Here is a 15961-nt window from a genome sequence, read left to right on the forward strand (position 1 = left end):
ATTATAATAGATGATATGGGAACAAAAGCAAGATAATGAACAGGAATTAGTATAAAGCTGTATTGCTTTTGATAAGGCAGCTGCTTTTACAAACAGAGAAAATGTGGGATAGGAACATATAGAAGTTAAAACAGTTGCTGGGTGGGCAAGGGAATGGCTAGGTGGAAGCTGACAAAACGTTTTGCTTAAAGGGGAACAATCAGACTATAGAGAGTTATGAATATAGTTTCCAAACGTAGAGACTGATCTTGTCCAGTATTTTCAATAATGTTTTTGACAAAAAAGTTAGGAGTGCTCTCAGATGAATTTGGGAGACACCATCGTTACGGAATATTGAAGTAATCTCATCAGCAGGTATTTGATAACCTTAAAGACTGCTGTAAAAAAAATGAGGTGAAACTTAACACAAAGGTCTGAACTAACATGCATCTTTGCTATGAGGGCAAGGACTTATCAGTTGGAAAAAAGACAGAGATAAGCCCATTGTACAATACACTGATAAAATCTCATTTAGTTTTGATCACTCTGAGGAAGGTGAAATCTAGAACAAATGAGAAAAACTTGAGGCAGTCTTTTTTACAAGGGGAAAACGAAGGATCTTGACTTAGTCAATCTACAAAAATGAAACTGAATGATTCTATGTCTCCCCTCTACATGTCCATCTGAAGAATTGATCCACGAATAAGAAAAGAGCTATTGAAATTAAAAGGCCAATAGTGGCATAAACTGACCAAAGGAAGAGTGAAATTCTAAAAGAAACTTGGAGACAGCAGTGGAGACAGGAAAACTATTTTTAGTTTGCCAGTCTTAAATAGAAGATTAGATTCATTGAACCAGGAGGTTCCATTTACTTTTATACTCCTGTTTTCTAAAATCCTTTTCAAAGGTGCAACTGGACCTGAGAGACTATCATGCTAGAGAATCTACAGCTTGAAGGTATTCCCATATTTACATCAGACATGAGAAAAGCAATGTCTGTCCTTGAGATTCTTGCTTCTCTCTCACATTTTGCATCAGGTAGATGCTACCTACTTCTGTGATGAAACCAATGAATGTTTACCTCAGATGATACATTAACCACAGGAACATGCACACCTTGAAATAGCTTTCCTGGTCTAAATATCAGTTTTTGCTCTTGCAAGCACACATCTGCTGCTGCTGCTGCTAGACCACCACCACTTTTAACAGCACTCTGGGTTGTATGTACACACCAAATAGAATATAATTATTATTATTATACTGCCAATCTGTGGAAGCATGGTGTGATGTCAGGACTGTGATGTGCAAGTAGCTTGCCTCAAGAGCAAACAAATACAGACTTTCCCTTAAGAATACTCTTTGAATAATTAATAGATATGTTAAGATTAGTAGGAATGGAGAAAAAAAATGGAAGTGTATGGGTGTGAAGGCACAGCAGAAGAAGGGATACAAGAACAACATGTCTTGATCGCACATGGGTTATAAGTTCATTCAGATCACAGCATTCCATGCAGCTTCTCAGGATACCCAATCAGGGAAACAAAAGACAGCCTAAAACAAGGGACAGTCTACACCCAGACAAAAAGAACTAAGCCACTGAGAGAGGATGTTGGAATGATAAAAAACAGGGTTAGATAAGGAGAACAAAGGACAGCGAGCAATTCCTTGATTCAAGAAGTGGAGCAGGATGGAGAGGGAAAATCCTGATCACTGTCAGCTCCTAAAGCATATAAAAGTCACATCCAACACCAACTTATGGATACTAGCCTAAGAAGAAAACAAGAGAGGTGGTAGAGGACTTGCTCCACATTCTACAAGTCATTGCATGGAATCCTGACCAGACCAGGTGGATACACGGCTGGATGCCAGACTACTTGGACACATATATTTTGGTGCCTTTGAGTATGTAAATACAAGAATGTGACTGAAATCATTTTCATTTTCAGATTACATCACCTACCTCTACTATAAGATCTGGCATTGAACTTTGCTACGTTGTTGCTAAATAAAGAAAAAAATAACTAGAAGAAAGAGGTTTGTTGGCCTATCCCTGAAACCATGTTTTGAAACTTCTGATTTTTTTTCCTCAGAAAAGAGCACAAGCAATAAGTGATGTGGAGAATGTCCTATGCAAAGGAACAAAAGCAACCTTGCCCATGACTGGGCTGATGATTAAGATCAGGTTAGTGTAGGAATGACTGCTACAGGAAATTACAGGATTAGTAGGAACTGAGGCACTAAAAAAGAGAAGTAGAGGAAAACCAAACTCCTACAAACAGAGCATGTGACTTTATGAAAATTCAGCAAAAAGATGCAACGTAGTTATAATCTTGAAACTATATTTCATGAAGAAACACAAACAAATCAGTTGGTGCAGGTAATGAGAACTGATATCCCTGAAGAGAAGAGAGAAATGAATGGGGAGGAAAGTATATGTTGTTCCAAGGGGTCAGCTCCAGCATGACATCAAAATGGCCACCAGACACCAAACAGTCTTAACAAGAGTCAGTGACCTGACCAGAACTAGATATATTAAAAACGGAGCTAGCAATTCTTTCTGTAGAGGTGCATTCACAGTCATTTCTAAATGAAGAAGCTGGATGAAAGACAGATATAACTACATTGCTGTTTGGAAAAAAAACAAGAGTTTAAACTTGAGATTTATTTTGGATAGGTGCTGAAAAGGTGTGGCTAAGGAAACTAATGAGAGAAAGATGCATAACTTTTCCTTTTCTTAAAGTAATGTGAACCTGAAATTATCAGAATTTGAAAAAACACCACTTTGCATTTGAAGAAAGCAGAGTAATAAAAAGTCTTGGTCCCAAAGCTAGTAGAAAAAAAATTTCAAGGAGGTACTGAGCAGTTGCTGCAGCATAAGCAAAAGTAGGTCAGAACTCAAGCAATGCACTTGTGAGTTAGGAAGTCTGTTGTAAGAGAATATTCTCTTCTGGAGAGATATTCATGCAGAAAAGTTACTATTTGAAAAAAAACCTATTTGCATAGAAAAACTGAAAAGCTTCTTTCTGAAGTGTTTCAAAATTTCACTAGATTCAGCAAAAATCGGAAATCTGTAGCTTAATAAAATCCCAGCCCATTACTAAGAAAGAGGAATGCAGGAAATACGTTGTACATGAGAGAGACTTTGTATGTCTCCATATATAACAGGTCTGAAAAGTAGCTGATTCTATGAATTCAAGAATCGTTCTGTACTGGTACATACAACCAATTCCTAGCTGCTCTAACATCCTTCTTCAGCCCTGCTATAAGCACTTCTTTGGCATGAGACAAGGAAGGGAACCAGATTTTGGCACTGCTATTCTATTTAATACTGTACAGATTCTGGTTACTGCTGAATATGGTACTACTTGAAAAATATGCATTCAGGAAAAAAGAAATTAAATAAAACAGTCAAATAAGTTGACTATTGAAAGTTCATGTTCAGCTTAAACATGATGACATAAATCTTTATTTTGTCCCTCTAGAGGGTTGCTGACAGGTCTATTTTGGTATTAACAAAAAAGAACTCCTGTACTTTTCAACATTTTTAGAAGGAATTTTAGTAGACTCTGCTTTTATTATTTACGATGCTTTTTTTTTTGACATTCCAAGCATATCAAGCTGCTTATTTCTTAGTTTCAATGTCTCACTTTTGAAGCTGTGGCATTTAGTGTTTCTGTATAACAACAATCACTATCCTTAACCAGAATTTAAACTAAAAATGAGACTTATTAGGACTCAATCATTCACATGCTTTACCAGGACTAAAAACTTGAAATAATGAGAAAAAAAAGCAATGACTATATGGAAATATTCCAGTATCTTAATTAGTAACTGATTTGGAAAACACTGCTGCACTGTGTTGCAGAAAACCTGAAGGATACTGGAGACTGACATGCGTTAGGATGCATGCAGGATCCTCATCTTAAGACAACCCTGGCTATTTTCTACTCCAATCTGCATTCTCTCGGTATCGCTTTTCACTAAATCTCATTTTTCCTGGAATGTGCACTGAAAAAGATTATGAGGAAATGAAACCCAGAAATAATCATGGAAACACTGGAATTTCTAACAGGATCAGATTGATTTATTTAGTTAAGCATGTGTGCCCATAAACAGCTACCTGTTTTACAAGAAAAAGCAAGAAACTGTTGCTGTGCTTGGAGTGTGATTTCATCTGCCTAGATCAGCCTAGCAATTTAAAATATCCTTTCCATTTTTCATGCTCCTCCCCTATATGACAGGAAGATGGCTCTGCCAAAGCACTTGCTGCTTAGTTAAGCAAGTTCCCAGGTAGCAAAGATGACAGCATATGAAAACTTCAAATTCATAAATAAAAAAGAAAAACATTACTTGCAGTGTTTAGCATATGCTCCCCATCAGAACGTCAACAGGAAAAAGAAGTTATTTGGCCAGTATTAGCATTTACTTTTTGCTAAAACAATGAAATATCACCGAATTTGCCAAGATTCCTAAAGATGGATATACATTCTTAGGATGTAACCACCCAGCAGCTATAAAACAGAGGGAAGCTAAAAGATGAACGAGTATACCATTTCATTGCTCACTACTTTAATTAAACAAAAGACCTGATCGGTTCAGGCAGCAGTTAGACACAAACATGTAATTGTTTCTGTCTGCCTATATAGAATACAAACACTGACTACATATTACAGAAGTAGAAATATTAGCACTTTTAGATTAGGAAAGAAGGCTTTGCTAAAGATAAAAAATGAAATGCAGATGTAGTGGAACTGTGTGGAATAATATTACCAAAATTTAGCCACTCTCATTTTGAATAATTCAATTTGAATAATTTCTAGAATGTCCCACAAATGCCAAATTAGTATTTGATTCTAAGTAGACTCAATGGAATAATCCAGGAAAAAGCAGTAAGCAGTATGTTAATGCCACTGTTATAATACTTTAAAAACAAGAGTATAAAATCACTTATAGTTCAGTATTTACCTTAAAAGGAATGTCTTGCCTTAGAAATATTTAAGTAAGGACTTTTTTGTTGTTCATGGCAGGAATTCTATTCTTTGGATACAACAGAACATTTCTAGAGCTCACATTTCTCACAGATTGTATAAGTATTTCAAACATTACAAATTTTAAAATACATTCACACTTGCCATATTGTTTTCATCTGGATGATCATCTTAAGAAGAAATAGTAGAAATCACAGTACCAAATGTATATATTTATTTCACCCAATGTACACAAAATATCGACATTATGGATAAAACTACAGATTGCCAAATCATGCCCTAAACAACAACAAATTATTATCTAAGAATTTCTGGTAAGCAATCTGATCTTTCTTCAACTGCAAAGAAATAATTGATATAAATGTTTTTCTCAACTCTACCTGTTTCCATCTAATGTCATTACTTCATACAGAAGTTGTATATTCAAAGTCACAACACTAGACTAAAAATATAAATTAAAGTTAGTTCTAGTTTTAAGTTTGTAACTCATTTTATAGCGTGGAAAACTTGTACCAATGTCCAGAGACAATTTAAATAATAAAATATTTTTTGCCTCAGAATTAATTCTCACTAGTCTGTTGTTAAAAGTTTAATCTATTTTTCTCACCTTTTTCATTTAAGAAATACTCCGCAATTGAAACATTTACATAAAAATTACTAGTATTTGATATTTTTACACAAGGAATATTAGGTCTTTAAGAGAATTCAAATTTAATGATAACACAGTTCGTACTGGGAGAAAGCTACAGAATGTTACATGAAGAATGTGATCAACTAGCAGAATTAAATTTCCATTATGCTAAGAAGAAGGAGTGGATGCGGCTGTGGACTGATTAGATGACTGACTTGTTAGAATCTAAAAAACTTCTGAAATGTAGCCTTGCTTGCTCATTTTAGCTGTCAGACATAGCTTATACTTTTTTTATTATACATAGTAAAAACCTGTTTATCACATCTACAAATATGAGAGTGTGTAACTTAATACCAGTAAGGGTTTCATCTGCGTCATTATTACCAAAAAGGGAATAGCTGGGAAGGGGCAGATAACCAGCAAGCAAAGTAAAGAAAACAGATAATTTTTCTTAAGGAGAATATAAATGTCAGGAACAAAATAGCAAGATGGAAGAAAAGTCACTCTCCCAAGTACTATATCAGGTTTCTTAGGTTTCCTCATGATCAAAAATAACAGTGAAAGAAACTTTGCACATAAAAGTGGAAAAACAGAATATCAGTGAGAAGCATGATCTTGTGAAGTGTGAAGTGAATACCTCTTGTCATTGAAATGTATTCCTGGTGATAATTTAAATCCTGTTCTTGGTCTTCCATATCTGCTTCATTTGACTTTGACAAATAACATTGGCAAAAATTAAATATTGATTATGCCACTTAAATATAGGAGAAGCAAAGACTTGAACTTGAAAGATGTAATTTTCTTTCATAGTAATTTCATCTTCTTAAGAGTAGAAAATGAGAAATTTGAAGGATTGACTCACTCCTTTGCTTCAGATGTATTCTTTTAAGTTATCTGAAGTTGTAGGTCTAAAATTATATGTTGCAAGTTAAAAACAAAACAAAACAAAAAAGTCAACATTAATACAAACATAAAAAACCCCTCCATATTCATGGAAAGAATTTTACACTGATTAACGTATTGCTTTTGTAGCTGAAAAGAACGTTGTATTTAAGATCATGGAAGATGATTTAAGATCATCCAAGAACAGGGACAAAATTATAGTAGGATCTCATAATTTGAGCAGCTAATTAAAATTATGTGAAAAATTTGAGAGCCCTTCTGTATCATTCTTAACATTTGTCACGTGGGCATTCAGCACATTCATTTAACCTTGTTGAGAAAGCAGTAAAATTTAAAGAGGGCCAGAGCTATATCATAGAAGGTAAAAACATCTGTTACAATCATGATCAACTTTATGGTTGAATGACTGAAGAAAGGTGGATTGTTAGCGCAGTTTCCCCCTGAGTAAAACTTAAGATTGCCTCTATATCTAAAGATGGTTTAAATGCTCTTTGAGCCATAGCAGATTTTGCTCAAAGCCCAAATGCAATTTACAGTACAAGAAAGGGGCTCTACAGAGATTTATTAAAAGCTTAAAGAACAACCGAGGCTGCTTAGTTTTGAGGAAGTACCTAAAGATAGATGGAGCAGTCCCAATGAAAATTTGTCTTGAAAAGTCCTGACCTCACAAGAGGTTATAGTGAAAAGTGTAACTACTTCCTTTATGAAAGAATTAATCTTTTGAAGACTGATTGAGATATATAGGTTCTAACTCACTATATATCATTTACTACTTTGTTAGATTTTTAGAAAATATGGAAAAAAAGTGTAAACAGTTATGAAAATTCAAAATTATGTTTTGTATTTTGTGCCTATGTGTTCTGTGTGTATGTATAAGCAACATTAATTTTTACAAAATAAAGTTACGAAAAGGTAAAGAATTTTCCTAGCAGACCAGTCAAGGGTGGGGGTGATAGTGGGAATAGTGGTAGTGGTGGTGGTGGTAGTAGTAGTAGTAGTAGTGGTGGTGGTGGTGGTAGTAGTAGTAGGAGGAGGAGGAGTAACACCCTCTCCCACACTTTCTCTCCAATACACTCCTACATTAGCAGCTTGCTACTTACATACATTCAATATAGATCCCATCATTGCAGAAACTTGTTTTTTCTGAGAGGGACACACAATTTTCTGCTATGCACATTTAGGACAAAAAACACAATAACAAAATGGTGCAACAAAATAAACTGGAATATGTAGTTCACAAAGACATCTACAGCCTCTAGCTCTTTGGCTGGACCACAACTCCAAACAATATGCATAATCAAAGAAAGCTTTAAATTGTTTTTTGCTGAAACTTTCTCTCTTATGTTTCAGGACATAGATACATGTTTAGGAGCTCTGAAAAGAGTTTGTAAACCATAACATGAGAATATTAAAAAGATACACATTTGCAAATTAAAGAAAATAATCTGGAATATCAACTGGATGCTATATTACATTTACCTTCATCCTCACTATAGTGTGAATCAAGAGGTCCAGTGTAAATTACATTCATATTGCATTATTAGAAAGCCAGGATCCAGAAGGAAAAACATAATGAGATAAGTGAATTCATTTAGACATACTGATAATCTTCAGGAATATGAATGAACCATATCTCTTGTAAAATTCAGATAACGTTTGAGAACTTGAGTGTACAGAAAAGGACTGAACGTAAGGATAACAAGAGCAGAGAGAGTTTTGTTTTCTTTTAAAGTAACAAGCAAAACAACACAAGACCTAAATGGCAAAGGAACTCATACTTCTGTGCAAAATCCAACCTCTAGATAATAGGAACAGGCAAGATTACCCTTCAAGTTTATTTTCTAGCTGCTAACAGTTGGGCTTTCTTAAATCTTTCTCTAGAGCAGCTTGTACCACCTGCTTTTGGAAGACACCACAGAAAAGCTAGACTTGCTCTGATCCTGCATGGCAGTTCCTGTGTTATAACAGTGGTGTTGTTTCACGTGTTTTGAACAAAATTTGATCCTGCAGTAATAAAAATATGGCCTAAAATAAAATGACAAAGCTGTAGTCCAGTTATGAGAAGAGCTCATCGCAGCTAATTTCCAACAGAAAAGCTTCAGATTTTTTAATCTGTTTCAAAATTCTTCTGGTTTCCTTTCTAATCTCTGAATCTTTGAAGATAGAGGAGTCCATTCTGCTTCACAACAGACAAGCTTTACTCCTTCCCATTGTGATATCTTGCTTAAAATATGTAGGCTTCATTTAGAGCTATTTCTTAGCAAAGATAGCTCTTTTTTATGCCTGTTATTGGTCTCTGGTTTTCTTTGATCTCTTCTGTTTTGTCAAGAGGCAGAAAAGTGAGTGTAGTTTCTCTGTTTTGAATTCCTCTCCTGCTCTGATTATTCTAATGTAATATGCTCTGAGATTTTAATTTTAAGCCACAGATAAGTGGCAATTTTTAAGCCAACGAATGAAGGAAACACTTGCAGACAGAATTCACTGAACCTCTTAAGAAAAGTAGACTACATATATATAATGAAGCTTACATATGCTATCCAATGAAATAATTTTGGTTCTATTATAGTGAAGGTGAGTATTGCATAAAACTATCCCATAAGCTAAATCAAACCATTTCTATGGGTGGTTGCCAGTAAATCTTGTTTGCTGACAGAAAAGAATGAGGTAGCAAGTAAGAAGAACCAGCAGATGCTGGCAACCATTTTAGCAAGCAGAATAATCCTCAAGGATCATGAATTAGATGAGGAAGAATGTTATTGTTTGCCATCTGCTACAAGTCTATTAATATGTCAGTATCTGGTGTCACAGAAAGATCTTTGTGATATGAACCCATAAAGTGAATTCAGACTGAGAGTTATTCTGTTGAAAGCAATCCTGCTGAAAGTAAATATAACAGGCCTTGACACTGGTTAATTCACTTAGTTTTTGATGTATGCTATTTAAAGTTTGATAAAACACATTAGTAGAGTTTACCTAAATGATTAAATGATACAGCATAATCAGTAAGAACTGAAAAATAATCCCACAAGGTTGGCATTAAAACTTTCTTTCTAGTCAATTTAGAGTTGTTTCCAAATGTCAGGCAGCAAATATCTAAGTTTGTGCAAAACAAGTTGGCTTGAAACTATCTTAAAACCATCGGTACTAGAGTGGGGCAGAACTGCCCCAGCCCAGGCTAGAAATTTGCACATACATTTTGCTGACAAAATACTACTTGCTGAATGCTGTTACTCAGTGGCAGGATTATCTATATTCCTTGGGACATTAAAGACATTCAGGGGGTTAACAATTTCATATTTATGATTGATATTGCAAGAGAGAACATGGAACTTCAGTAATCATAACATGTTTGTGGACCCACATACTAAATTGTGCAACAGTACATATGGAATGAACTATACTATCTTGCATTTATCTGTTACTTAGAAAGACACGTCCCTTGCATGCGAACCAACTTTCATCAGCAGAGGGAAACATTAATCTCATAGATTATATGTCTGAGCATGGAGCTTGCAAGGCATAAATGTACTTACTTTTGGTGTTGGGCAAGATGCAGTGGAGAGACGAGAGGTGGCCTGGGCACGAGGAGATTCTGAAGGGGTAGTGCTGAGGGAGGCTGTATCACGTGGGAGCACCTGAACACCACGAGAGATAATGGAATCTGGAATCTTAAAAAGAAGAGAGATAGAATTAACAGTCAAAAATATACTGTATTTAAAACTTATTCAAAATATTACATCTAAAGCTGTTTAGAATATCCCACTCTTCAGTCTGCACTCTTCCTCATACTCTGTGCTGGCAGTAGCAATGCCATATTCTCTTAATTTCAATAACAAAGCCCTAGCACGTACACAAAATCATATTCTAACGAAAGATGCATAGCACATACTACTTGTCCTGGAAAACCTATGGATCAGTTATACTACAATATATAACAGGAGAAGTTCAGAAGATGGGAAAGCCTGAAAGTCTAGGAAATAAACAATAAGAAATGAATGTTTTCCTCTTAAGTCTCTGCTTCAAAATGAACTATGACCAACAGTGACTGTTCTGCTGTGGCCTGAAGGGAGGCAGACTTCCCATTCTCATCTAGTACACAGTGTTCCAAACAGAAAACCAGTTATTGGTACTGACTGAACCCCTCTGACAGTCTCAGAAGAAACATCATGCAGTAAGTAAATACTCTTCATTCCTTATATCAAAGGATTTATTTCTGCTACAAAAATTCTTTTAGGAAAAGTTGGTGTTAGCAAAAGCTGCAGGCCTCTCTGAAGGGAGTCTAGGCAAAAAAAACTAGAAAACATCATCCAAAGCCATCACTTGTGTTTAAAATATATTTTAAAAAAATCAATCTTTTGTTTTCCATAAAATATTTGAAGGTCAGCTATTTCTAAGACAGAAATTTAAGTGACATATCCTTACCTGGTATTATTAAGGCACCAAAATAAATTGTGCTACAGCAACTTACAATAATTTATTACTTTCAGTAATAAAAGTAAATGTATCATTATTTTTTCTCTTCTGTCTCTTCTGTTCAGTTTTATCTCCAGTCCCAAAGTAGAGAGGTAGAAGAACGCATTTAAGATTTTCTTAGTTTTAATATACTGAGTCTTAGAAAGTTGGCTGCTTCATATTAGTGCAGTATTTGGGCCCAGTCATGCAGATACCAATCTGCCTTTATAACCAATTGACAGTTTAAAGTATTAATATTTTTTGTAAAATGATAAATACCTCAAATGGGAGAACTCATCTCTAACATTAGTTGTACAATACAAAATGCAGCAGGTAGTCTGCTATAACTTATGCTCGACACAGGTTTATTCTGATTTTATTTTAATGATTTTAATCTCTTCCTTTTTCAGAGGGAGCACTGCTGCTCTATCAGATTGCTCTTCCTGCAATTTACTGTTCTATCACAACAGATAAGAAAGAAAAAGTAGAAAAAACAAGTCCAAATTGAGACCTTCAAAGGAATATATATAAATATATATATATAAAGATCTCTCTCCTCAGTAAGAATTTCTTAGCTCAGTTTGATGTTCAAGTTCCAAAAGAACCACCTAAGATATATTTGGGGGACATGGCAGTAATGGGCAATAAGAAGAAGCAAGAAATGAAGTTCCAGTGAGAAACCGAACTACTATCTTTGGTTGTTTCCAGCAAGGATGCCCTGCATTTTTTTTAAATCAAGATGTTGTATATGTGGCCTGCATTTAGGCATTTTTGAGCATTCTTGCCTAGTAAGGCCTTAGGGCAAAAAGGCAGCACTGGAAAATACTTCTTTACAAGAATTCTTACCACAGAGATCATCCCAAATTACAGAAGTGTGGAGACAAAGCAGGAATGGTACTGAAAGAGGAGGAAAATGAAAAGGATATGTATTCCCAGGAATGGAATGGGATGTTCTTAACGCTCTGCTGATTTTGCACATTAAATGGTATGTCAGTGCTGTTCCAGCTGCAGAGGAAGTTCCAGCGTCTTTGACATCTACTACAGGAAATCATCAGACCTTGGCAACACTTAATGGGAGACAAATTGTCTTCCTTTAGTCACAGGACTGGTATTACACTAATGCAAAATTAATTAATTTTACTTGTCTAGCAACATAATACTCATGCTCCCATCCTTTTTCTGTAGGGAATGTTTATGTTGTATATTATGTCTGCATAACAAAAAAGGTCTTAAGTCTTGATTTGTCTTGTAAATGCCACAATACTGAATCCTGCCTTTTAAAATCTGTTGCATGCTCAGGACCAGTGTCAGGACATTAAGGCAGCTGTTGCCTGTCTCTGTACGGTTAAAATGACTGACCTTAAGGCTCAAATCATTAAAGACTGCTTTTGATGTGATTTTTTTTTTCTCAGCTTCCTTGGTTCCCAGCTGTAAATAATGACTATGTCTAAGTAGTGTGGAGCAATAGGAGTGGATTTATAGATGGTAACAGCTGGTACCAAGGATGTAGGGTCCACACTGTATGTGGCACAAGGGTTTTATATCAAAGTAGTAAGGTTGGATAAAACATCTGTTAACTAGCTCATAATTAGTAACTAATCAAATTAACACTGCCCTCAGTAGAACAGTAGGTAGCAAACAACAGCTATTCTGTAACAGTACACTTGTGTTTATCAGACACCTGCAGATGCTCAGCAAGATCTCTGAATGATTTTATGTATGTAATACTTCACTAGCACATACACATCCCAACATATACTTTAAATGCCAAATTGTCAGGGTCACCTAAACTCTGGTATAACAATCCCTTTCCCTGTTCACTGACTGCTGTGAAGCTTCTCTTGACTTGACATATTCTCTTTCCTTGACCACAGATGAGAGTTTTACACACACACTATTCTGCTTTTATCAGTCTCCTCAGTTCTGTAAGGATGAATGATTCCTGCATCTCGCCTACTTCATCTCTCTGTTAACTTTTTTGACTGTGTGCGTAGAGCAAAGTTACTTCTACTTGCTTCCTTGTGTTCTCATAGTGATTCCTTTAGTGCCCAACTCTTCCGCTGTTCATAGCTCTCCTGTTCAGAAGAATGAACTGAAAACAGTTTTGCTCAGCACTGCTGAATTCAGCAACTGTCCTAATATTTCGTGAATTAAGGGGCCACTGTTAGCATGCAGAATTTCTTCTGATTGTCAACAAAACTTATGAGCTTTAACAAACAGCTACATTCACTATTTTTTCATTAAAAGTCAGATGGTTATAATGGCCTCAGGAAGCAGCAGTAGCCCACTAACCACAGTTTAAAACCTTACAGTGTAGAGGACTTTTCACTTTGTTAATCTCCCTCTCCTGCTCCCTAGGAAAGTGCTGAGCAATGGAAAGCCGCCACCAGCACCGCAGGCCTTTGGCAGCACGCTCTGAAAGTCCTCATTGACTCTGCTAGGGTTCAGAAGGCCATAGTCCCTACTCAAAGGACAAGATACATAATTAAAATAATAAAGAAGATCGTGCAGAAATTGATGTCTGACATCTGAAGGCACGTTTGCCAGGGAAAGACTTCCTATTAGAAAACAAAAGGAATAACCTTGAGTTATTCCTTGAGACTAGGTTATACCTGGTGGATCATATTTTATCTTAACCCCTCCCTCCATGCACATTAAGACTTTCTCATGTTTATAACCTAGAGTTGTGTGGAAACAGATTTTGTTCCCAGTGTACTAGCAACTGTTATAAAAGTTAAAAACAGTAAATACATCAGCTAAATGGGTATTAGCAATCTTTGCACTCAAAAGTTAAACACAGGTTTCTTTAGCAGTGAGAAAGCCATAACATATTGGGATTACATGAAATACACAATAATACTCCAATCTGTTAAGAGATATTAGCTATTACAAATATGTAATTCTTGCAAAGAGTTACCCTTATTCATATAAATATGAACTGAGTAAATCTAAACGGATAATGTGTATGAGTAAGGATTTGTAATGTTTGGCCCTCAAACTGCTAATACTTTTTTCATGATCCTTTGTTTTTGATTCTTACATTTCTGACCTTATGAAAATGAAATATCTTCACTTGAAATTTCCACGTGTGAATCTATGGGTAATCTTGAGGAAAATCTGAGAGCAATCAGGTAAAGCACATACAAGATACGAGTCTGAAAAAATAAAGGTCTTTTACTCTTCTATTTTTCTACTTTTGTTTACGGGGGAAGTTCTGGATAATAGAGCCTATAAACCTGCAGAGATCTCAGGAGTAGAAATCCTAAGTGAAGAACAAACAACTAGTAGGATCCATTTATGAAAGATGTTTGCAGCAACAGTCATTCCACTAGGACTCAAACAGGAGTCCCCAAAGAACAGCCAACCCCAGCTTGGGAGGATGGTTACTGGTGGCACTAACAATACCCTTGGACATTCCACACTAACTGGCCCCAGCAAGTTTGTATGTTCCCCTTCACCAGAGGACATTCTAGAAAATAAGAAAGTCAGAATAACACTTGCTATCCTTATGGAGTATCTGATCCTGCTCTGCTGGGATATTTCAGCAACACAGGAAATTCCCGAGAAATGAAGGGGGAGGGGAAAAAATAAAAAAAAGGTTCCTCACACCTATTGCACCACTGGGTCACAATATGTTTCCCTTCCTTTACAATTCACATTTCTAGCCAATTTGGTACGTTCTGAGGAAGAGTTTTGGTTCCAACTTCTTTGTGGCCTTTTAGAGAAGATCATTCTACTGGAGGGACTAGTAGAAAGCAGCTGACAAAGGGGATAATAGATCATAAGGGCAAAACTGAAGCTGGCACAAAGAGTGTTAGTATAGTAAGGACCTATATGAATTTTTCAAAGTAGCTTTTAAAGCCAGACACCTTACTTTCTTGTGAAAATTGTACAAAGCCTGATGACAACTATTTTGGAATTACAGCTCACTTTTAGCCATCTGTGGAAATGATAAACAAGGGCCTCTGTTTTAACCAAGTCCTTCAGAATTTTTGTCTAAATGTCCTTTTAAAGTGGCAGGCTTAAACTCAGGTTTTATACCAGATCCATTATAAAAAGCAGCAGAAAGATTTCATGTTTTATTTTAGAAAATAGTTTGTTTTTCTAAGAAAATAAGAATGCTGAGCTCTAAGGAGAGACATAGAAATTAGGAGCTTGAATGAATGATAACAGTATGACCAGAGGTATAAAAAAAATCCTTAAAAATGTAAATGAAAGGGGGGATTTCACTGCTTTAGAATAAGTGCTTTCTGCTCTATTGCTGTGTTTTTAAACTGACAGTATTTTTGTGCCAGTCATTTTCTGTCAGCATTTAAAAAAAAATCTTCTCCTCAGAGGATCTTTACCTAAGTAACCTGCACTGCAATTTCCACTATAAATTATGAAGTCAGTAGAGTTTCTCATTATTATGTACAATTATGCTGAGGATATCTTCCTCTCCAGAAACAGTGACCAACCAGCCTCTACTTGGAGTATTCTGGTTTGTTGCAAATGGGACCCCAGAGGGGTGGTATAAATAGAGGCAAACAGGAACAAAGATATTCTGATTAGGCAAACAGTATACAGTCTGTAGTCAAAAGCACCATTTACCTCTGTTCTCATTTTCTCCTGAGATTCCACCTTAAATATGTTAAATACACAGAAAGGGTGACAATCTTAAGTTTCATACTGGCATAGCTCTGATACCACCTACAACTTTTAATACTTCCTTTTAATAACCATGATTAAGGACATTGCTGCAAAAACCCTAAATTTTGATAATGGCATAAACCAAAAAAGGACACAATAAAAGAAGTAATAGTTTTAAATCCTCAAATAAGATACCTTTTTTTTGCTCCTCAGACAAAAGGTTGCATGCATCTTGATGTGATTGTGTATGGGTCCATTACCTCTTTCATATACTTCACGTAAGATCCCACAATACAAACAGAATATCCCTTTTGCAGACGATAGCAAGAACCAGGTCTCCCTGTAGTTACTCTGGTTACTCCAGAGTAACCAGATATTA

The 15961-nt window shown here is 35.8% G+C and overlaps 1 protein-coding gene across 13 annotated transcripts in view; it reads right to left on the bottom strand.

Annotated features, from left to right (window-relative positions):
* Window positions 1-15961, bottom strand: part of GPHN (gephyrin) — a 339571-nt gene that overhangs the window by 103331 nt on the left and 220279 nt on the right. For all 13 annotated transcript variants that reach the window (XM_067295581.1, XM_067295579.1, XM_067295576.1 and 10 more), the window contains one exon: window positions 10035-10169. In XM_067295581.1, the coding sequence (XP_067151682.1) occupies window positions 10035-10169 (135 nt within the window). The remainder of the gene's footprint in view (window positions 1-10034; window positions 10170-15961) is intronic.

The sequence above is a fragment of the Apteryx mantelli genome, chromosome 4, assembly GCF_036417845.1.
Source record: "Apteryx mantelli isolate bAptMan1 chromosome 4, bAptMan1.hap1, whole genome shotgun sequence".
NCBI lineage: Eukaryota > Metazoa > Chordata > Aves > Apterygiformes > Apterygidae > Apteryx > Apteryx mantelli.